General features: G+C 42.0%; 1 protein-coding gene across 3 annotated transcripts in view; it reads right to left on the reverse strand.

Annotated features, from left to right (window-relative positions):
• The window catches only part of LOC123509490 (SCY1-like protein 2), a 307,200-nt gene that overhangs the window by 193,716 nt on the left and 90,984 nt on the right, over positions 1–22,500 (reverse strand). For all 3 annotated transcript variants that reach the window (XM_045263803.1, XM_045263802.1, XM_045263804.1), the window contains exons 3-4: positions 1,727–1,861; positions 647–820 (exon numbers count right to left, since the gene is read on the reverse strand). In XM_045263803.1, the coding sequence (XP_045119738.1) occupies positions 647–820; positions 1,727–1,861 (309 nt within the window). The remainder of the gene's footprint in view (positions 1–646; positions 821–1,726; positions 1,862–22,500) is intronic.

Raw genomic sequence — 22,500 nt, forward strand, 5'->3', positions numbered from 1 at the left:
TAGTAGTAGTAGTAGAATATACTATTGTTACTCTTCTTACTTTCGTTGTTGTGGCTGTCACTGATGATGATGATGATGATGATGATGAAAACGACGATAACAACGACCTTGATAACAAAAAATGCACACAGATAAAAGGATAAGCACTGACGCATTCAATACACAGTCAGGCTACATGCAGGAACTCACAGAACACCAATGAATTCAAACAGAACTCCACACAACATCCTCCAGTCACCTTTCCACGACACACAAACATTCACACCCACTGTAGGACACGAAATGATATCCTTACACCTCTTACCTTTCGACTCTTACAGATCCTTGATACCACATGATTAACAACACACAAAGGATACTCTAGGCACAAAATATCCTTTCAAACACTAGATAAAACACTGAAAACCACTATATGACGCAACATTATCATTAAAACAAGCTTAAAAATCCCAAATGTCCTCCAAAAACACACATAAAATCACATGAAAGCTTAATATTTACTGGTGGGACCCTCAAAATATCCTTACAAATCCAAATAAATAGAAAAATCCTTCAAGAACAGGAACCAAAACTACCCATATAGACATCACAGGACTCAAAAAAGAACATCAGCGCCTCTGTTGTAGGACTCATCAGGACTTCTCACCTGCAAGATGCCGTACTTGAGTTCCACCTCCAGGAACGTGTAATCCTTAGAGAGGCTGGTGCCCTTTTCCTTCTCCTTTTCATCTGGCGGCGTAATGATGTTGCTGAGGGACGCCATGATGGGCTCCGAGTAGAAGGAGAGCGTTTCTGGGGTGTCCTCAGGCCCCGCCACCACCTGGAGACACCGTCAGAGAGAGGGAAGCATTAGTGAGGGCATCTGTGAGGTATGGAGAGGAAGTCAAGGGAGTGGTGCGTCAGGGAAAGGTGGAGTGGTGCCTCAGGGAAAGGTGTAAAGGAAGGGGTGGAGGTGTTCTGTGGAAGTTTTAAAGTCCATACAAACATGAACGTTTTATTCGAAGTCACAGCAATCACAGCTAGACATGAACGTTATATTTTTGGCCATGAGTCCCCTACACACAAATAGACACGTAGACACGATAGACAACAGACAAATTAAAACATCTCGCGGATTACAAACCAAACACGACACGGCAGACGAAAAACGTTTGAGTGCGTAAGATGAAACAGCTGAGTGACGCGTGTTCCCTCAGCGTATGCCACGTTATGCTCACTGGACGCAGTTCAAGACACGCGAAGCACCAACCACCGTTCATACAGATGCTCGATGTTCAATTGACTTGCCACATTCGCTTCTACTGTTGTGCGCTCCCCCATTAATAAGCCCCATTTCTCGCCAGCCATAAGGAAAGTATCTGTTGCAACTTTAGACAACAATTTTGAATGACTTTACCTGTAGCAGAAGAGTGACCAAATGATTCAACCCGTTAATTGCGTGATCTCTCCGAAACCATCAACAAATAAGTATATTTCTTCACCTAACTATAACACAACCCACCTCCCAACCTCCACCAAACCTCGCCCTCAACAGTCAGTCTCCCCTGTTTCTGTCTGGTCACCTTTCTTCTCTGCAAATCTCTCTACCACACCACCATCAAATAATCAGTAGACTTCCCTGCCCTAACTATGGTCCACCACTTGTCAATTCTCTTCAAAATCACCACGCAGTAACCTCCTCCATCGACCGTCACCCTCTTTGCTTCCCTCAGCAGTGAAGTCTCACCTGCAGGAGCCGTGGGTGTCGGTGTCGCTCCAGCTGTCGGATGCCGTGACGCAGCAGCTCCGTCACTACCTCGCGGCGCCGTGGTTTGTGCAGCTTCTCGGCAGTCTTCTTCTCAAACACAAACACTGAGACCTCCTGCGGGCGAAAGAGAAAGGAAGGTTTAGTCAGAGTGCGGGGCGGGGCGGGGATGTAGAGATATGACTACCGACGCACTGAAATCTAAAGGAAAAGGAAAGTTTAAGAATACGAATAATGTATGATAATATCGATAGGTATAGATAAGAATGCAGACAGATAGAGGAAATAATGATACTCGTAAATACAGGTAAGAATAAAAACATACAGACAGACAGACAGTAGGTATATATATATATGACTCTATTACACATGAATAGTCATAGCTGTAGCTTTCTCTCCCCCACACGCGACATCCACCCACCGTCCTCCCCACCTCCCCGTCCCTCCTACCGTCCATTCATATCCCACGCCATTCAAACTCTTTCAAAAGGGAGCAGAACATTACGTCAATTCAATAACGAAGTGAAATCCATCTCCTCTCTTCCCTGTATGGAGCAGATCCACGCGACGCCGCTTCATTCCATCCACTCCATCCACTCCATCCACTGCTCCCCAGCCTACCCTCTTCCGCAGCCCGCCGCCCACTTGTCCGCGTAGAAATAGGAAAGAAACTACACAAAACCGTCTAGAAAATATGAGACGTAGGAAATTGCTCTAAGAATCTTGTGGGCGTTGTAATACTTGTCGCCTCTGAAAATCTCTCTCTCTCTCTCTCTCTCTCTCTCTCTCTCTCTCTCTCTCTCTCTCTCTCTCTCTCTCTCTCTCTCTCTCTCTCTCTCTCTCTCTCTCTCTCTCTCTCTCTCTCTCTCTCTCTCTCTCTCTCTCTCTCTCTCTCTCTCTCTCTCTCTCTCTCAACATTCCATAGCAATTGGTTTTCATTTTTAATTCGATTCCACAGAGCGAAACTTGATAAGGGAACGATTCACGCAGCAAAGACTATAACTAATTCTTTTTGATACTCTGACATGTGTTCAGCTATGCGTAAAATGTGCCTGCATTGTATTCCTAGAGTCAAAGTTGCTGCATTAGATAGTGAGTGTAATGGCAAGGAAAAACTAAAACGAGGCAACACACCAACACACGAGACTCTGCTGTGAATTAGAATTTATTGGAGATATCATACGTACTGTGTTATTGTTTCTGTTTCAGTGCATACATAGATGGCTGACAAGTTCTATTTATGGCTGAGTCTCTAGAAATGTCCTTAAACAAATAAAAAGATGGCTGAAGGAAATCGTAATATATCTTCCTTCAACAAACAAAGGTCTCAATAATTTATATCGATGGCTAAATTGTTCGTCTAATTTTCTCTTGTTAATCACGAGTTAAAATTTGTATTGATGGCTAAAGTAGCACCGTCAATGTTCCTTCAATTTACGGCGAGTAGTGAATCTTTCTACGGCTGTATTGTCTTACCTTTGTACTCTCTTCATGAAGCGGGGATCAGATGTCTTCCGGTAAGGGCTACATCATAATCTGTGTACCATATTTAGCAAACGTGGACGGCAATACTCTCCTCATTACTCCTCTCTATGGCTGTATCATATTTTTATAGTACGTTTTCCTCTATCTAAATACTCTCAAATCTCTCCTATTTCTGAATGCATCGTGAAATCGGTGTACTTACGCTCTCACCTCTCACTGCACCAAAACTTTTTTAAATAAGTAATGTCAGATCATTTTTATTTCTGACTAAACCGTGCTGTAAGATTACGCGTGCATGAATTGTGGTTTTAATTCAAGTTTCCTGCCACTCTCCTACTGTACTCAGCGTCTTCCCTCAACCTCAAGTGCCCTTTCATCTGCTCACAATCGCCTTACGGAACCTGACGATTATTGACAGACTCTTAGTAGACCACAGGATTTCAGACTGAGTGAAAAAGTGTTGTTGTTTTTCTCGATACTCGTCACACCTCTTATATTCGCATTGTGGTATATATTATTTCCATATATCAAACTACGACCACCACCTTCTCTTCCTCCTCCTCCTCCTTCTCCTCTTCCTCCTCCTCCTCCTCCTCCTCCTCCTCCTCCTCCTCCTCCTCCTCCGTGTCAGTTGAGTGGCAAACACACCATTTCTTCTTTATGGCTTCTTTCTCCCTTCCACTGTGACAATTGCGACGCAGTTTTCTTCTTCCTTATTATTACGCGGCCTTTCACCCTTCACTCTCTCTCTCTCTCTCTCTCTCTCTCTCTCTCTCTCTCTCTCTCTCTCTCTCTGAAAATCAAAATCAAAACTGTATTCTCTTTTTTTACAACTATTCTTCCAGCGAACATTAATAGAAGACTCCTTACCGATTTGGCGAAGGTTGAAGCGAGAAATGTAGGCAATAATCTTTCGTTTCCAAGTGGCAATGAAAAACAGAGACTAAAACCACAACTAACACAAAATCAAGGTAAGATTTAACACCTGGCTGGTCAATAGTAAAGCAGGGGAAAAAGAGATAAAAGTCATGATCCAGAGCGAATTACGTACTGAGGGAAAGGAACAGAGATGGAGAGAGAGAGAGAGGGGGGGGAGATAAAAAGGTAGAGTTTTGCAGGTGAAATGGAGGAAAAGGAATTTGGGCGGAGAGGGTGTGGCAGGAAGAGATGGGTAGTGCGTGTGGTGGTCAACTTTAACACCACACCGGGCTGGGTTCACCTAGACCTGACCCATCATCCAAACGCTCTCCCTCTCCCTCTCTCTCTCTCTCTCTCTCTCTCTCTCTCTCTCTCTCTCTAACGCGCACACCACCTCTTACCGTTCTTCCCACTTGTATGCCTGACGCTAATTGCTTATTCACACCCGAGTCTTCCTCACACTCACCTGGCAATTAGTCGCCTTACCTTGCCGCACCTGACGTCACTCAAACCACACTAAGATTTCCTCCCACAGTCCCACAGTCCACTCACCTTCTATGCGTCAACCTCTAAGACTTACAGAATTTCTCTATGATTCATTACTACAACACAGTCTCTCTCTCTCTCTCTCTCTCTCTCTCTCTCTCTCTCTCTCTCTCTCTCTCTCTCTCTCTCTCTCTCTCTCTCTCTCTCTAAAAGTTGCCTGGTCCCGGTCCTTCCCTCTCCCATGATACGCCTCAGCCCCGGTCCACCTGGCGCCACCTGTCCTCTTTAACCAAATCGATCGCACCATCATCACCTGCACCCTGCCAACCCCTGCATCCCTAACCCTTCTGAGCCCCGTACATCACCCTGCCAGTCCTTCCTGTAACTTTAATTCTACTTTCTATCTGTGTTTCTCATCCTTTGTTTTTATTATACTTTACTAATCTCTTTTGCATATCACCCTGTAGGTACTTCTAACTCCTTTGCACGATCTGTCTTTCTCTGTTCCTCTCTTGTTAACTTCACAAACACATAGGAACTCTTTATATATACATTACTTCCCTTTATCAAATTCTATAATACATAATCTGGTTTTCCCTTCCCTGCAAACTTCTATACCTTCTATTCTTCCATTCTACCATGCAATGCCTTCCTCGTTTCATCCTTCCTTGCCTTTCGTATGAATCTCAACACACTCATTTCCACCTTTATCCCTCCCTGTTATCCCTGTCATGCACTTTCTCTAAAACACACCATTGTACCCACGTTTCTCCTCTGCAAACCTCTGCCTAGAGTCTGTTGCTCGCATATTCTTCCTCTCTACCCGCTGCCTCCAAGTTTCCCTTCCCAGCGGTCCATTCTTTAGCATTACCGCGGCCCTCAACATCACTCTTACCCTTTGGAGGCGCAGCAATATTGTGTTGAGCGACGAAGGGTGGACATATCGCACCTGACACCCACACAGGAGTGAATATAGTGGTAGAAATTGAAATAGTGAAAGGTGGACGCTTCATTTAGTCAGGTCAGTTATTTAGTTAGTTAGTCACTCACTCAACTAGTCAATAAACACGTACCAGTAACTCCTTATCTTATCTTATCCCACTGACTTCCTAGCCTATAGATATAAGGTAATTTTCCCTACGATTTCTTAGTCTTTGTATTAGCATCAGAGTAGCATTTTTGGAATACTATGGATAGAAAAAGACATTAGTAAGAAAAGTCACTGACACTCAAATAAAAGAATAAGAAAAATAATACAATAGACAAGATTAGAGTTTTATGTAGGTCTGTATTGTAGTAGACAGTCAGTATTAGATGTATAAGTGTTTGTAAAAGTTTCAATAAAGACAACAAGAAACAACATAACGAAAAAGAAGTTTATATTTCTATGACACTCAAATAAGAGAAGAAAAGTAAGAAAAATAATAAAATAAACAAGGTTGGAGGTTCTATGTAGGTGTTTATTGTAATAGAGTCGGTATTAGATGCCGTGGTGCAGTGGAACCCTGCGTGTTTTGGGGTCCGAGGGGTCTCCAAGCGCACGGGTTCGAATCCTGTCCAAGATCCGAGTGTAGGTTGGGCTTCCTCACTTGGGGCAAGGGTTTCCTAGCGGATGGGCTTTGAGATAGGAGGCATCCCCAAAAAGTACCTTCTTTACCCATAAATTCCCGTGAAAAGCCCACATGGTATAAATAAAAAAAAAAAAAAGTATTTGTAAGAGAAAACATTAGTGAAAAAATTAGAATAGAAATAAGAAAAATAGTGAAAAAGGACAGAAAGTTAGAGATTTATCCCTGTGTTTATAGTATTAGAGTTGGTATTACACGTAGCAGTATTATAAGTTTCAGTAAAGACAGGAAAAACACAACAAGCCTTTCCACCAACCCAGTGCTACTACAGTCAGCCTTCAAATCAATCAGTTACTCGTAATGAATGAAATACACAATTACACTGGGTGAGTAATTAAATGTTGTTTTTTTTTTGGACCACTCTGCCGCTAACCCAAAACATCTTGACTTCCTATGGCTCTTTAATGACAGCTGGAATATATTGAGATCCATACCGTGATATTAGAAACGGTTCAAATCCATCATCTCAGATTTTCACGAAGCTTTCATTTTTTATCGTCAAAATATCCAACAATGTGAACGAAAAACTATAAAAAAAAACTTCTAAATTGAAAAAGTGAGAATGCCAATCTGGAAACCAACTTTATGAATTAACAGATTTATTAGCAATTATAACTTTTTCCCACGAAATACTTTGTTCTTGTCGCAAATAAAAAGGGAGAAGGGGAAAAAATCATTGCCTAATTAGAGAAACTGAAGTTGTTGTCAGCAATTATTATTCTGAAAAGTTTTTTTTTTTTTGTAGGAAAAGTTGAAAAGCGGCAATAGCTCAGGCTAAATAAGCAAGCAAACTCCCCCTACCCCCCAACTCTCTCTCTCTCTCTCTCTCTCTCTCTCTCTCTCTCTCTCTCTCTCTCTCTCTCTCTCTCTCTCTCTCTCTCTCTCTCTCTCTCTCTCTCTCTCTCTCTCTCTCTCTCTCTTGATCAACAGGTGAATCGATCAACAGGTGACACTCTCTCTCTCTCTCTCTCTCTCTCTCTCTCTCTCTCTCTCTCTCTCTCTCTCTCTCTCTCTCTCTCTCTCTCTCTCTCTCTCTCTCTCTCTCTCTCTCATTTCCCTATACTGTTCTCTTATATGTATATCTTTCATTATAATTTCCCAGACTTCCCGCCCCCACACCTGCAAGCCAATCCACATCTGTTATCGCCTCAACACAGACCTGCGCACAGACCTGCCCTGCGTGTTTTTCTTGGGAGCCCCGTCAAGTGCTGCCCCTAATGAGGTTTGATGTCACACCCGACCAGCGCCACTAGAAATATTTTTGCACTGACACAGACACGAGCTCTCTCTCTCTCTCTCTCTCTCTCTCTCTCTCTCTCTCTCTCTCTCTCTCTCTCTCTCTCTCTCTCTCTCTGAAGGGAGTAGAAAGGTAGATGGAAAGGTGCGTATTTGTGTATGTGTGTGTGTGTGTGTGTGTGTGTGTGTGTGTGTGTGTGTGTGTGTGTGTGTGTGTGTGTGTGTGTGTGTGTGTGTGTGTGTGTGTGTGTGTGTGTGTGTGTGTGTGTGTGTGTGTGTGTGTGTGTGTGTGTGTGTGTGTGTGAGAGAGAGAGAGAGAGAGAGAGAGAGAGAGAGAGCTACTCCTTCAGAATTCAAGTTAGAGAAGATCTCAAGAGGGAAACTAGAAACTACTTTATGTAATCTCTCTCTCTCTCTCTCTCTCTCTCTCTCTCTCTCTCTCTCTCTCTCTCTCTCTCTCTCTCTCTCTCTCTCTCTCTCACACACACACACACACACACACACACTTTCCATCTCCCAGTCTAACCAATTTATTCTACAAAAGTCTCTAAAGGGTAAAATGAGGAGAGAAAAGGCCACGTGTCCTCATCCTACACCCGCTGAATAATGCACGATGGCTTCAGAGAGAGGGGGAAAAGTGGACACAGAGGGACATAATACCCACCAGAGAAAATGGATATAGAAATGTAGTGCGGTGTAGGTTTATCCATGTCTCTCTCCGTCTCTCTCTGTTACTCTCTGTTCTCTCGTTCCTTCCCTCACAGTCACCACTCGGCGTCATCAAAAAAAAACTTTCACTCACGCACTGTCAACTTCCACCCAACAGGACCAACAAGTTAATTAAACGCCGCCCATTAGAGATCTTACAACTGAGTCAATTGTAGCGCGAATTTGCTCTACTCTCTTTTTCCGTCCCCTCTCTCCCTAACAAACACTCCCACACAAGCGCCGTCATGCAGAGGACAAAAGCAAACCCACACCAATGGAATTAATGAGATAAAAGTGCAAATGACACGTGTGGTCAAGCGGCAGGCAGGTGTGGTGAAGCGGCAGGCAGGTGTGGCAGAAAATTACAACACTGCTGGAGAAGATAGGAACTGTTAACGTCACATCTCGTATTAAATAAAGTTCAGAATAAATGTGAGAGATATGATAGATGTGAGTGTGATAGATATTGAGTCTCAGGTGTGTGGTGGGAGGTATTGAAGACACAGAAATAGCAGGTACACAAAGCTGTCATTAGTGAGACGATGGAGGGTCTGAAAGGAACTCAAGCTTTTCATAACTAGTTGGACTCTTTTGTTTTGTCTTGCTAACTAGTTTCAGCATGTAATTAAAAGAGAGAACGAGAGCGAGAGCGAGAGAGAGAGAGAGAGAGAGAGAGAGAGAGAGAGAGAGAGAGAGAGAGAGAGAGAGAGAGAAAGAGAGACAGACACAGAGACAGACACAGAGACAGAGACAGACAGGGACAGCAAAAGAGACAAAGACAGAGACAGAGACACAGACAGAGATAGAGACAGAAACAGACAAACCAAAGCAACACCTCATCAGATCTACCACCACTCACTTCACACAATTCATTCTAGAACGAAGAAAAAACACAGACAAATATACCACTTCTATCAAACCCACGAGTCGGGACACCACCACCAGTACATGAGGGGAGGGTGGGGGCAGGTAGTAAGGCGGCGGCAGATTAGGTGAGGAAGGAGAGGAGACACCTGAGTTGAGGATAATGAACAGGTGAGGAGGAAGTGGAGGAGGAAGAGGAGGAGGAGGAGATTATGAGAAGCTGGGGAAGAGTCAGCCACGTGCAGACTCCCAAGACTGACATTACGAGGTGGGAATGAGAGGAAAGAGGGAAGGAAAAGACGTGAGAAGGTGGAGAGAAGAGAGACGAGTTTGTAGGGAGACAGAGAGGAGGAGGAGGGTTGGGGAGGAAGAGACGAATAAGTGGGAAGAAGAGGGGAAGGAAAGGGAAAAATGTGGTGTTGCAATATTGGACAGGACAAGGTGAGAGAGAGAGAGAGAGAGAGAGAGAGAGAGAGAGAGAGAGAGAGAGAGAGAGAGAGAGAGAGAGAGATGGTTCAGTGATTTGGGGGGTCAATTTTCATTGAAACTCGTGACTTTCCACTGATTTCCGGGTTTTTCTTTCATTTACGAGTCTCTTTACTATTCCCTGCCTGGACACGATAAACCATTTTCCATGTTCTCCCTGATTTCCATGAAGAGTGGACCCACCAATAAAGGTTACGCTAATTCTTGCATGCCTCACATTTGACACTGAAACAAAGAGTATCTTTTTCCAAAGCGGCGAACTACAAAAAAAAAAAAAAATGGTATAAAAATATATACAAAAACTGACACTAGAATCTGTCGAGTGATAATCCTGCTCTGGCAAAAGTGAGCTGACCTGGGGAGAAAAAAAATGAGTGTTTCTAAACGATGTGTAGTACAGAGAGTCTCAATGTCAGAAGAAGGAAAGAAAAATCTCACTAATGTCTAAATACAAAAGGTAGATTATCAAAAAACTGACACTAGAATCTGTCAAATGATAATCTTGCTCTGAAAAAAGTGAACTGACCGGGGAAAAAACATTGAGTGTTTCTAAATGATGTGTAGTACAGAGAGTCTCAATGTCAGAAGAAGGAAAGGAAAAATTTCATTAATATCTAAACATAAAAGGTAGATTATCAGTTTCCATTAATCTTTAAACTAATATAAACCACTATCAGATTTATCAAAAGTCAGTGTGTTGCAATAAAGTCCCATTGTCAAAAGAAGGAAAGGAAAAATCTCATTAATATCTAAATACTAAAGGTACATTATCAAAGTGTCCATGAATCTGTAAACCAATATAAACCACTATCAAATATCTATGTTCTTCAGAGGGGAAATAAACAAGCGAGGGGATGATTTTATCCGATTTTCCACATGAAGTAAAGATTAAAAGCCTTCTGAAAGTTAAAAAAGAATATTCACATTCAGATAAACAAATATACACGAATACAAAATGGAGAAAAAAATGGTTATTCTTTTCGTTCTTAGTCCTGAACCTTCAAATAAATAAATGCACCAGGATGGATACCAAATAAATAAAAATAGCTCATTCTTTTTCGTTCTTGATGGAAAAAAATACAACAGTGATGGGAGGGAGAGCAATTTTATTAATCTTTCCAGGCAGTGAAAATTAAAACTCCCTAAAAAATATATATATAAAAATTGCCCTCAAAAATAATCTAGGAGGTTCAAAGCGATAAACAGGATCCGCATATATGAAAAAAAGAAACGGCATTTTTTTCATAAGGTTTACGATAGGAAAAACAAAAAAAGATGGACATGAGCAATATCCTTATACCTCCCGGGCCATGAAAATTGACACAGATTCTTTCTAATCCCGAGGCTTTGCAACTATAAAGGAGAAAACGTCTTTATTTCCACAACCTCGACAAAAATACAAAAGGACTCAACCTGCACTGAACACCAAACAACTTCATTATATTTTGTAAGCTGCTGGATTAAAAAAGAATATATATAAAAAGATAAATTAAAAAACAGGAGAAAAAGCTTCAAAACGATCAACAGAAGCTAAAACGTATATAGAAATAAGACTGGAAAAAATAATAAACACGTAAAGAATAAAAAAAAAAAAAAATCAAACCATGAAGACAAATCTCAGCTGAAAAATAATCCCTCATTCCTTTTTAATTCCTCCAGCAACTCCCCCACGTGCTCCTGATTTCACGCAACCTTGCAACTCAAAATATAAGCAAAAAGAGTAAGAAAAAAAAGATTCTCAGGAGCGTGCAAACTTTCCCACGCCACACCTGAGCCAGAGAGAGGGCGAGGCAAGAGAAGTGAGGAGCGGTGAGTGTGGCTGAGCTGACAAGGAAAGGAAGGAAAAACAGCGCTTTCTTGCGATTATTATTTCCCTCCCTGGTCTGACCACTGCTCTGGGCGGGGGAGAGGGGAAACTTGTGGGAAAATAGGAGAGCTGGGTTATAATTAGGTGAAGAGAAGAAGGAGAATGGAAGGAGAGAAGAGAAGAGGAAAGAAAAAAAAGGAGAGAAAAGAGAAGAGGAAAAGAAACGCTCAGGAAAGGGGTGAGTGAAAAGGAAAAAATTATAAAGGAAGTAAGATTGAGAAGAGAGAAGAAAGGAATGTAGACATGATAAGAGAGAATTCAAAACTCAGTATTCATCTGGGTGAGTCTAGGAAGGGATAGATGGAGAGGAGGAAGAAGGATGGCGGGGAAAGAAGGTGGGGGAGACGGAGGATTGGAGAAGGGAGGATGTGGGGGGGATGGGGGATATGAGAGGGGGGAGAGGGATGATGGGAAAAGAGAGTGGCCAGACAACACCATTAACGCTTTCACCAGTAACAAACACGACTTATTACTCAAAAACTAAGACGCAGCATTGACTGTAGAAGGAAAGGATGGAAAAAAAAGGAAGGAGTACTAGCCATCACTGCCCCTCCTTGCCTCTCCCCACCCAGCCCCCAAACAGTCGTCAGCCCTGCCACTCCTTAAATTAACACTTAAATACACCTTTCCCCCACCTCAAGCTACACTCACAAGGCCACACAACACACGCGGAACCCTCACCTCAGTCCTGAATAGGCACAGCGTTCCCAGAAGCTTGTAATATTATAATAAAAGCAAATTAATAGAAACATTACATTTGCGCGCCAACCCAACTTCCCGCCAAGAAACAATTAATCGCTTGACGAATATGATAATAAATAATAACTTTCCTGACCTAGAAATGTGAGAATACTTGACAGAAAATGGGTCACGGTGATGCGGGAATGGTGAAATGAATGACGAGGAAACTCACACTAATATTGGTGACCGTAAAAGTGAGTGAGAGAAAAGTGAAATAGATTTGTGGATTGTCGGTCACATATGGCGTCACATTTGAATCTAAGGGAGCTCAACACTACTTGGTTTTATTATTTGCGTTAAACTGACTGTAGCGTAGGTTATTTAAGGTTTCCAAGGGTGTTTTCGTGCTTTTAGTGATAGTCAGCAAAGGTTTAGCGAGAATTTCGAGTAATTATTAGAAGAAAAACACAAATAAAAGAGCAACTAATTATTTGTGTGGTCTTTTGAAGTAGCCCTAGAGAGAGAGAGAGAGAGAGAGAGAGAGAGAGAGAGAGAGAGAGAGAGAGAGAGAGAGAGAGAGAGCCCTTTCTTCCTTCTCTTCCTTCTTTCTTTCCTCCCTTCCTTTTAATGAGCCGAAAAGGAAATTTTTAGAGGAGGAGGAGAAAGAGGAAAAAGAAGAAGCATGGAGAAGAAGAAACAAAAGGAGGAAAATAACAAAGAAAAACACGAAGGCCAAGAAAAAAAACGTGAATAAAGAAAAGAAAGAAGAAAATAGACAAGAACAAGAAGAAAATTAAGACAAAAATAGAAGACAAGACACTAAATACGGACCATCAAGACCACAAACAAAGAATAATTTAGATGAAGGCGAAAAAATTGTAGAAAACACAGTAAAAATTAGAACAAAAAACGGGGAGAAAGACGAGGATGGAGAGTGCAGTGAAGTACCCGAAGGAGGACTAACGGGGCTGCAGAGTGTGGGGTTCCCTGGGGTGGCGTGAGGAGAGGGCACGAGGGTTATGAGGAGTTGAGTGACCATTAACTTGGTAATTAAAGAGCTGTTTAATTCAACACATAATGGAGAGTGCCAAATCCAGACAGACAGACAAACAGACAGACAGATAGACAGACGGACAGAAAGAGAGAGAGATAGATTAGGTGACAGACAGGTATAGATGAAAAGATTGTTAGGTAGACATTGAGATAGATAAATAAATAGGGAAATAAACAGATAGATAAGTAAGAGAGGTAGTTGAATAGATGAGAGAGAGAGAGAGAGAGAGAGAGAGAGAGAGAGAGAGAGAGAGAGAGAGAGAGAGAGAGTAATGGCCAAGGAACAAACATATTACTATATCCACGAACTACCACCACCACCAACATCAACACCACCACCACCACAGCCACCGCCGTCGCTTCAATGCTGACAGACAAAGGATGGCCCAAAAATCATTAACCGCAGGAATAGTGGTGATTTTTTTTTATCCATAGGCCTAAAATTTTCATATATACCTAAAAATGGGAAAAAATAGTTTCCAATAATGGAGGTTTGGCCGGGACTATCAAACTGGTAAATAAACTCATAAATTGTGTTCCTTGACGAGGACTCGACCGCCACTAACCACGACGAAGGAATGACGTCACAACTTCACATAGAAGCTTACTGTTTCGTCCAAGTCCATTATATGATAATTTTCATTCATCTAATTAAATATCCACATAATGTCATTTTCCCACACCAAGGCCTACCGCTCCTTCGTTCGTCATTCCCACAAAGGATCACAATGGAAGGACAAACACCAATACATTGTTATACCCTGAGACATTCTTTGTGGGAAGCCGCATCGTTTGCTCTAAAGTACGAGGTGAAGAGAAAGCAGAACCATCCTTCATGCCAAGAAAGGAGGACGATTTAAACTCACTGGTATCATGAATTACAAGAACCAAAAAGCAAGCAAATCTAGAGGTGAGACTGAAGAATTGTGCTTCTATATACACTGTAAAAAATCATTTGTAAATTTTACAGAAAATTCACTGCCAACAAGGCTGCCAAACGTTTTCCATAAAATTTACAGTTATCTGTAAACAAGAATTTCCGTATAAATAACAGATTTTCTGTATATTTCAAAGGGTTCTGTATTTTCTTCCATGTAAATTTTCACAGGATTTTTCCGTAAACCATTTACAGAAATTACTTGTCAAAGAAAATGTAAAATGTATTTCTCAATTTTGCTGTATCTCACTGAAACAGTACTGGCTAACAGTATCTGTAGTTTACAGCACCTTGTAAACAACTTAACAGTAGCAATTTCTTGAAAAACTTTCTAGGTAATATCCACAATATGTACACTTGATGATAGCAGTACAACACATATATAGACTCTTCATATATCAAACTAATTTGAGAATTGCTGCATGCAGAAAAGAGTGTTTGATATAGCAAATTTGATATATTGAAGTCATATATCCTTTATCAACAGCAATGTTTTATAGAGGATAGGTGAGGAATACACACACACACACACACACACACACACACACACACACACACACACACACACACACACACACACATACTTCCTGTATATACGTACTAACCACGCTGCAAGCCAGTCCCCTTTATCCATCTGCTTCCCTCCTCTTCATTACCTCGTTTCTCACTCCATCCTCGCATTTCCTCCTCAAAGATCCTCTTTACAACCACTCCCAGAAATTAGCCTCAGAGGCCCCACCTGGACCTGTGTGTGTGTGTGTGTGTGTGTGTGTGTGTGTGTGTGTGTGTGTGTGTGTGTGTGTGTGTGTGTGTGTGTGTGTGTGCCCTACGCCCTTTTCTTTATCTCTTCTCTCCTTGCCTTTCTCCTCGGCTCATCCCTTGCTCACTCCTCTTCCCACATGATCAGCTTCTCTCCCAATGGGATTTCGCTCCTCTTTTCTCCCCTCTCTCCCTCCCTACCCATCTTTCCTCCCACTGCTGCACATTACTCTTCCCTCTTGTCTTTCTTTCCTTCTTCTTTCTTCCATGTCCTATGTAAGAAAAGAATGTTTCTATTGAATTAACAGTTAATGGTGGTGTGGTGAAAGGGACAAGGGAGGAGGAGGAAGAGGAGGAAGAGAACAGAAGAGAAAAGTATACAATTATGATTACAAGATTACCTGTTTCAGCAAGTTCCTCTCAACAAATCTTCACCACAACAATGAAAGACGGAAAAACTAAATTGAATAAAGAAAGAACAGAAGGCTCCTCCCCTCCACTCACTCCCGCGTCCTGTCCTCACACACGGAGCCGCCCGGCCGGTAGTGACAAGACAGGTATTTTATGGGGAATCAATACAGGAGGTTCCGACACAACATACAGGATAAAAGATACTGAGACGAGAGAGAGACGCAGAACTTAGGCCTTAAGAAGAGACAATACCAACAACATTAGTTTCTGGAATTGTTAGTGTATCATAAAGCAGCTTTCCCATCGACTTCCTTGGCCTTTTTCGTCTTATTTTTTTTTTCCATTGACTGTTTCCTTCTTCTGTTCAGCGTCCCTCGAGTCACGGAAATGGCTCTAGGCACGAGGATTCTCCAGTTGTTTTTATCTATAGGTTATTTTCGCTGTTTGTCATTTTCTTCGTAGCGTCATTGTAATTCTTCGTCCTCCCGTTCTCAGATCATTCTTTCAAACCCGTCACGAAAAGAGTTCAGTTAACATTCAGCTAATCCAATGACCTCACAAATAGTTCTCTTACACCAAGGTCTTTCAGTTGCTTCTTTCTCTTATTTCTCATCTTGTTCCTCTCTTTTTTTCTGTAGTTCTAGCGTAATTCCTCGTCTTCTATTCCCAACAGGCACTTTGCAGACTTTTAAACGATTCCTCATCTCAACCTCCTTTCCTTTTCTACATTCCCAGTGACTCATTCTCTCTTATTTCCTCCCATTACTTGACAAAAAAAAAACTAAATAAAAATAAACATTAATTCCTCGTCTTCTATTCCCAACACACACTTTGCAGACTTTTAAACCATTCTTTAACTCAACCTCGTTTTTCTTTCTACATTCCCAGTGACTCATTGACTCATTCTCTCTTATTTCCTCCCACTATTCGACAAGAAACTAAATAAAGATAAACATTAATTCCTCGTCTTCTATTTCCAACACTCACTTTCCAGACTTCTAAACGGTTCCTCATCTCAACCTCCTTTTCTTTCTACATTCCCAGTGACTCATTCTCTCTTATTTCCTCCCACTGTTCGACAAAAAACTAAATAAAAATAAACACTAACAGCTCTGCCGCATCGCTTCGCTCTACCCAGCCGCTGTTGCTGTCCGCCACGTTAGTTCAGCTTCAAAGAACGTCGTGTGCTCAATGCTGTCAAATCTTTTAGTATCTGGAAGAGCCGAGCATTCCCTACACGGACTCTCGCCTCTCCTGGACTGGTGAGTTGTTATTTTTTTTCTTCCAGTTCGTCCGTTCGTGTTTATGGTAGTTTAGCATTAAGTGTTACCGTTGGTTCTTTGTCATCTCACTGCTTATGTATTACTATATTGTGGAGGTCTAATATGGAGGAGGAGAGGGACGAGGAAGAAGTAGTGGTGGTGGTGATGATTGTGGTGGAGGAGGAAGAGATGAAAATTTCAGCAGAGGTAAAAATACGAGCAAGAAGGAATTTATCTTTTAAACTAATCTTGACATATGAAGAAAGTTTAATGGAGAATCTCTCTCTCTCTCTCTCTCTCTCTCTCTCTCTCTCTCTCTCTCTCTCTCTCTCTCTCTCTCTCTCTCACAGATCTTTCCAGGTAGACCACTCCATAAAACAATACACAAAAGAAGAGAGGAAAACAAAAATGAAAACACAACAAAAGAAAAATTTGAGCCATAATATAAAATAACAAGCAAAAAACAGACCCCCATTAAAAATAAATAGAGAAAACGGAAAGAAAACGTGTCTTGTGCAGCTCAAGTCCCACATTACTGAGGGAGAAAAAAAAGTGCCCATAGCAAGTTGTCGAACCCAATTAGGACATGATGAAAGGGTTGGCTGGAGGGAGGAAGGGAAGGGGGAGGGGTGAAAGGGGAAGGAGGAGGGAAGAGGTAGAGGAGAGGTATTGTGTTGGCCTCGTTTTGAGTTCTGACAGTCTCTCTCTCTCTCTCTCTCTCTCTCTCTCTCTCTCTCTCTCTCTCTCTCTCTCTCTCTCTCTCCTTATCTCCTCTATTTTTTTCTTCCTCTCTTTCTTGTTTTGCCTTTTGTACTGCCTCCTTCCTAGAGCTTTTCCTTCTTTTTCCTTCTATTACTACTACCACCACCACCACCACCACCACCACCACCACCACCACTAATACTACTACTACTACTACTACTCTTCCTTCTTCATCATCATCTTTCTCTCCATTTCGCCTTCTCCTCCGCCTCTCTCCTCTTCCAATATCACATTAACCTCCTTTTACACACACACACACACACACACACACACACACACACACACACACACACACACACACACACACACACTGAAGACCGGAACATCTGCAGCCCTAAACACCTCAGCACTTCCTCATGGCGCTGTAATGTAGAAAATAGCCGGGGAAAATTACTGTAAGCGGCCACCCACCCTCCATTCAGTGCTGGCGTGACGTGGTTGCTGCATTCTTTCCTAACTGCTGTCAGGTAACGAAAAATTTGAGGAATATATCAAAGAAAATCAATATTAAAGTATAGTGGTATAGTGGAACCCTGCGTGCTTTGGGGTTCTGAGGGGTCTCCAAGCGCACGGGTTCGAATCCTGTCCACAGTCCGAGTGTAGGTTGGGCTTCCTCACTTGGGGCAACGGTTTCCTAGCGGGTGGGCTTTGAGATAGGAGGTACCCCAAAAAGTATCCTTTTTAGCCCGTAAATTCCCGTGAAAAGCCCACATGGTATAAATAAAAGAAAATTAAAAAAAAATGGTTTAGAATCACCATCTTCAATGAAATTAGTATCATCCTCCGTCTCAAATCCTTCATCTCTTAACCCATCCTCCTCTTCCTCTTCCTTCTTCTCTTCCTCCTTCTCCTCCTCCTCGAGAGTCTCACTAATCTCACATTCAACCAGAATAAAATTAATTAACCTGTGCGAGGAGCTTAATTAACACTCTCACCTGTCCCCGCCACCCCTCACTCAAGGCGGGGGCCAATCAGGACGCATCTTCACTCTCGTCTTTCTATCCCAATGGTCATTTTCTACAGTGATGCTCTTCGGGGTGATTCTTCTTGTTCAGTGTGACAAGGTGTGTTCTACAGGTGAGGAGGATCAAGGGAGGTTTAATTTATATCTCTTTTCCTCTATTACGAACACCTGTACCTGTATTTGCGCGTGTATTCACCTGTACATCAGCTCGTTAACGCGTCCCTTTATTCGTGGAAGCAGGTAATTATTGTGAGATAAATGGGATGTCTTTCTCTCTCTCTCTCTCTCTCTCTCTCTCTCTCTCTCTCTCTCTCTCTCTCTCTCTCTCTCTCTCTCTCTCTCTCTCTCTCTCTCTCTCTCTGTGTGTGTGTGTGTGTGTGTGTGTGTATGTCTCTCTCCCTCTTAAAAATATATATGAAAAAAGAGGGTCGGTAATAACACAGGTCCGTAACATTTTCCAGCGTGAAACAATGCGATACAACGAAACATTCACCAATACATTAACTCATACACATTCGCTGCCAACATTTATATATGCATTTATTTGTCCGAGGAGAGAAATGGAAAATGTTCGTGTGTGTTGGTGCGCTGAAATTCACATTATAATATTCACCAAACTATGCGTATATGGGGGAAAAAAAAATAATAGTAATAATTCACATGATGTCACTGCAAATGCACGTGTGGGTAACTTTCACAGAACTTTGAGAATTGTTTGATTTTTGCAGCGCCGCGATATGAGAAAGCTTTTGGTGAGTATTGAGGTCACTTTCTCAACTAAATATACCGTCTCATAATTAACTTTTTCTTTTTCTTCTGCATAGTGAGTTACTTTTCTTCCTTCAGTCTTTTCTTACTTTTCTTCCTTTTTCTTTTATTTTTTTCAATATTTTCTTTCTTCTTGTCCCTTCTTCCACTTCCTCGTATATGTTTTCTTCTTTCTTTTATTCCTTTCCCCTTCTTCATCCCGTCAGCTATTTTTTTTCACTTCCTTCTCGTCTTCCTTTCCTCTCAATTCTTCCTTCTTGTTCTCCTCTTTCTTTTATTCTTTTCTCCTTCTTCGTCCCTTCACTATTTCTTCAATACCTCCTACTCTTTCTTTCCTTTCAATTCTTCCTTCTTGTTCTCTTCTTTCTTTTATCCTTTTCCCCTTCGCTATCCCTTCAACGCTCACTGTTTTCCTCCTCCTCTTCCTCCTCCTCCTCCACTAGGGTAATAAGACGATAGAGGAAAACCTGATACCTTGGCCTCGAGTCTGGCACCTCAAAATGTTACAATAAAAATACAACTTGAGAGTTACGCGCGGTGGAAAAGAAAAACAAAACTTAAGAGAAGTTAAGTGTGAGAGTGAGGAGGTGAGAGTCAGTCAAGTAAACAACCTCCTTCACTCCGTATCACTTGTCCCTCCTTCGCTCCTCCTTCAGCAGGGGAAAGAAAAAAGTATTAAGTCTGGAGGCGAAGGAGAGAGAGACAGAGAGAGAGAGAGAGAGAGAGAGAGAGAGAGAGAGAGAGAGAGAGAGAGAGAGAGAGAGAGAGAGAGAGAGAGAAAGTGCATATGTGATTCAGATATATCAAATCATCATTAACGTGTTTCCATTTTTATTCTGCTTACTATTTGGTGACTTTATACAGCTTCAGAAACTCATGTGGGGGATTAAAATAGTGAAGACTCTGGCCATTAATATTCTGACCTCCATAGACCCCTCCTAATGTAGAAAAAAAATCGTCTCATCGTTCCCAAAACTCATGGTAAAAATACGTCCCACTACTGAAGCGGTGAATAGTTACTTCAGACTATAGAAAATAAGTAAAGACATGGTAAAACTTATGAGGCGAAGGAGTGTCAAGGTGAGATGATAAAGGAGTAAAAAGGGAAACAATCAGTGAATAGATGATGAAGGAATAGACAGATGAAATTGATAATGTATAGAAAGAAAGGGATCAACAATAGAGAAATGAAGGGAGGCAGTTGAATGATAAGATGACCACGAAGGAAGAATCACCAGTAGATACAGATACGAAATATTACGGAAAGCTAATGAAAGTTTTGAGAATGCAATGTAGAGGCCAATTAGTCAAGTAGAACGTCATGAATAGCTGAAGAGATACTGATAGTTAATGGGTGGAGAGAAACAGGGGCAAGTCAGTCAAGGAGCGAAGCAAGGGCGCCGATCAAGAGGAGTTCCAAATCAGAATCGCATCATCAATTAACTGAGGATTTAGGATCAAGGGGAAGGCGGGAAGGTTGTAGGTGGGACTGGAGGATGAGGAGAGGGGTGAAGGTGCAGCGAGCGATCTCAATTCTCATTAGCGTTATGGCCCATTAGGAGTTTTGAATTATGGTTCTCTAGTTGACAAGTATATTCAACGTATCTTCTCACAGCCTTTCACTTTGTCCCTTTCCATTCACCTTCCTCGTTGCAGTTTACTTGTAGTCAGGATATTAAGCTAACCACAAGGAGACACCACGCAGGGAAACTACAGGAGCTGATGGGAAAACAGATCGAAGGGAGACAAAAGTGTAGCAGTGTGCTGTTACATGTAGGGATAGTCTTTCAGCTAATTTTGCATGACACACAATCTTTCTTTTGGGAGTAGCATCTCAGTGAACTTCTCTCTCTCTCTCTCTCTCTCTCTCTCTCTCTCTCTCTCTCTCTCTCTCTCTCTCTCTCTCTCGCTCTCTCTTATTACTGTCCTTATCCATTAAAAACATAATTAAAAACAGGGGAAAGTCAGTGGTTAAGCAGGAAGAGAGGTGACTGAGGGGAAACAGTGACTCCCTCGAGCAACAGGGCTAAGTTTCTGAGGCGTGGATCATATAGAGGGGAGACTAGAACCCCATGAAACAGGATCAGGATTCGAGACCAGAGGGCGATAAGAGATAGTGTCCTGAGTGAATGACAAGGGTGGCGAAGGAGTAAAAGGTAGACGGTGATGGCTACAAGCAAAGGATATGGAGTAAATGAGAAAGATGAAGAGTATAGATATGTACACACAAGAGGCATAGCGGTAGTCGCGGGGCTGAAGGGTCAAGGGAGCAGGAGGGACGCTTGAGGAGGAATAGCATCGTCTCTAAGTCACGTGAAGATTAAGTGTGTGATAAAACCGATGAAGCGCCACGCTGCTAAAACTCATTAGACAAAAGTTTGGAGGAGGAAGAGGAAGAAAAGAGGAGGAGGAAAAGGAAGAGGAGGAGGAGGAGGAGGAGGAGGAGGAGGAAGGAGAAGGAGGAGAAGGAGGAGGAGGAAATTTAAAGTAAAGGAAAAAGATGAAGAAGTAGACGAAATAGCAACAGCATCCGTGAACCACAACCACCACCGCAACCACCACCACCAACACCACAACTACAACAACAATAAATCCCAGCAAAAACACACCAAAGGCAAACCACAACCACGAGCCACAGAACATTCCATAAGCATCTCTTCTCCCTCTATGACAAAGAAACTCAACTTGACAGCAACAGGTCAACGGATCAACAAGAAAAGGACCGACCAAGAGAGACGACTGGGGCAGCAATAACACCACCCACTCTCCCGCCACGAAGGCACGACAGGAGGAAGGAAAAAGGAAAGACAAGGAAAAATGGAAGCAAGGAGTTTTCTTTTACTGAATGCCCCAGGAGAAAGAAAACAAGGAGGGAGAGGAGGATGAAAATAGATGCAAATAAAGAGAAGAGAAAACTTACAGCAATGAAATGAAGGGACAATCACCTAGAAAACAAGAAAAGGGAATGTAAAGTTCTCGCTAAAAAAAATAGAATTGAAAGGAAGAAAATGAAAGAGAGAAAAGCAAAGAAGAACCAAACTAACACTGCTAATTGTAAAGACAAAATGAACACACACGAGAGAGAGAGAGAGAGAGAGAGAGAGAGAGAGAGAGAGAGAGAGAGAGAGAGAGAGAGAGAGAGAGAGAGAGAGAGAGAGAGAGAGAGAGAGAGAGAGAGAGAGAGAGAGAGAGAGAAACCGACCAGAAGCCAATTAGCATGTCTGGGGAAGCATGGAATCTAATATTACACAAGACATTTCTGAAGATGAGATAGAAGGCTGATAGAAGGCTGATAGATGGATGGATGGGTGGATGGTTGGAAGGGCCATTACATAGATGAGTGCGTAGGCATATAGGTAGATACGTAGGTAGATAGGCCCATGAATAAATAGAAAGAAAAGAAAAAAAGGAAGATAAGACAAAGTAAATGGAGATAAGACAAATACAACTCAAAAGACCACAACACAAAAGTCAAGGTAAA

The sequence above is a fragment of the Portunus trituberculatus genome, chromosome 27 (assembly GCF_017591435.1).
Source record: "Portunus trituberculatus isolate SZX2019 chromosome 27, ASM1759143v1, whole genome shotgun sequence".
In the NCBI taxonomy this organism is placed as follows: domain Eukaryota; kingdom Metazoa; phylum Arthropoda; class Malacostraca; order Decapoda; family Portunidae; genus Portunus; species Portunus trituberculatus.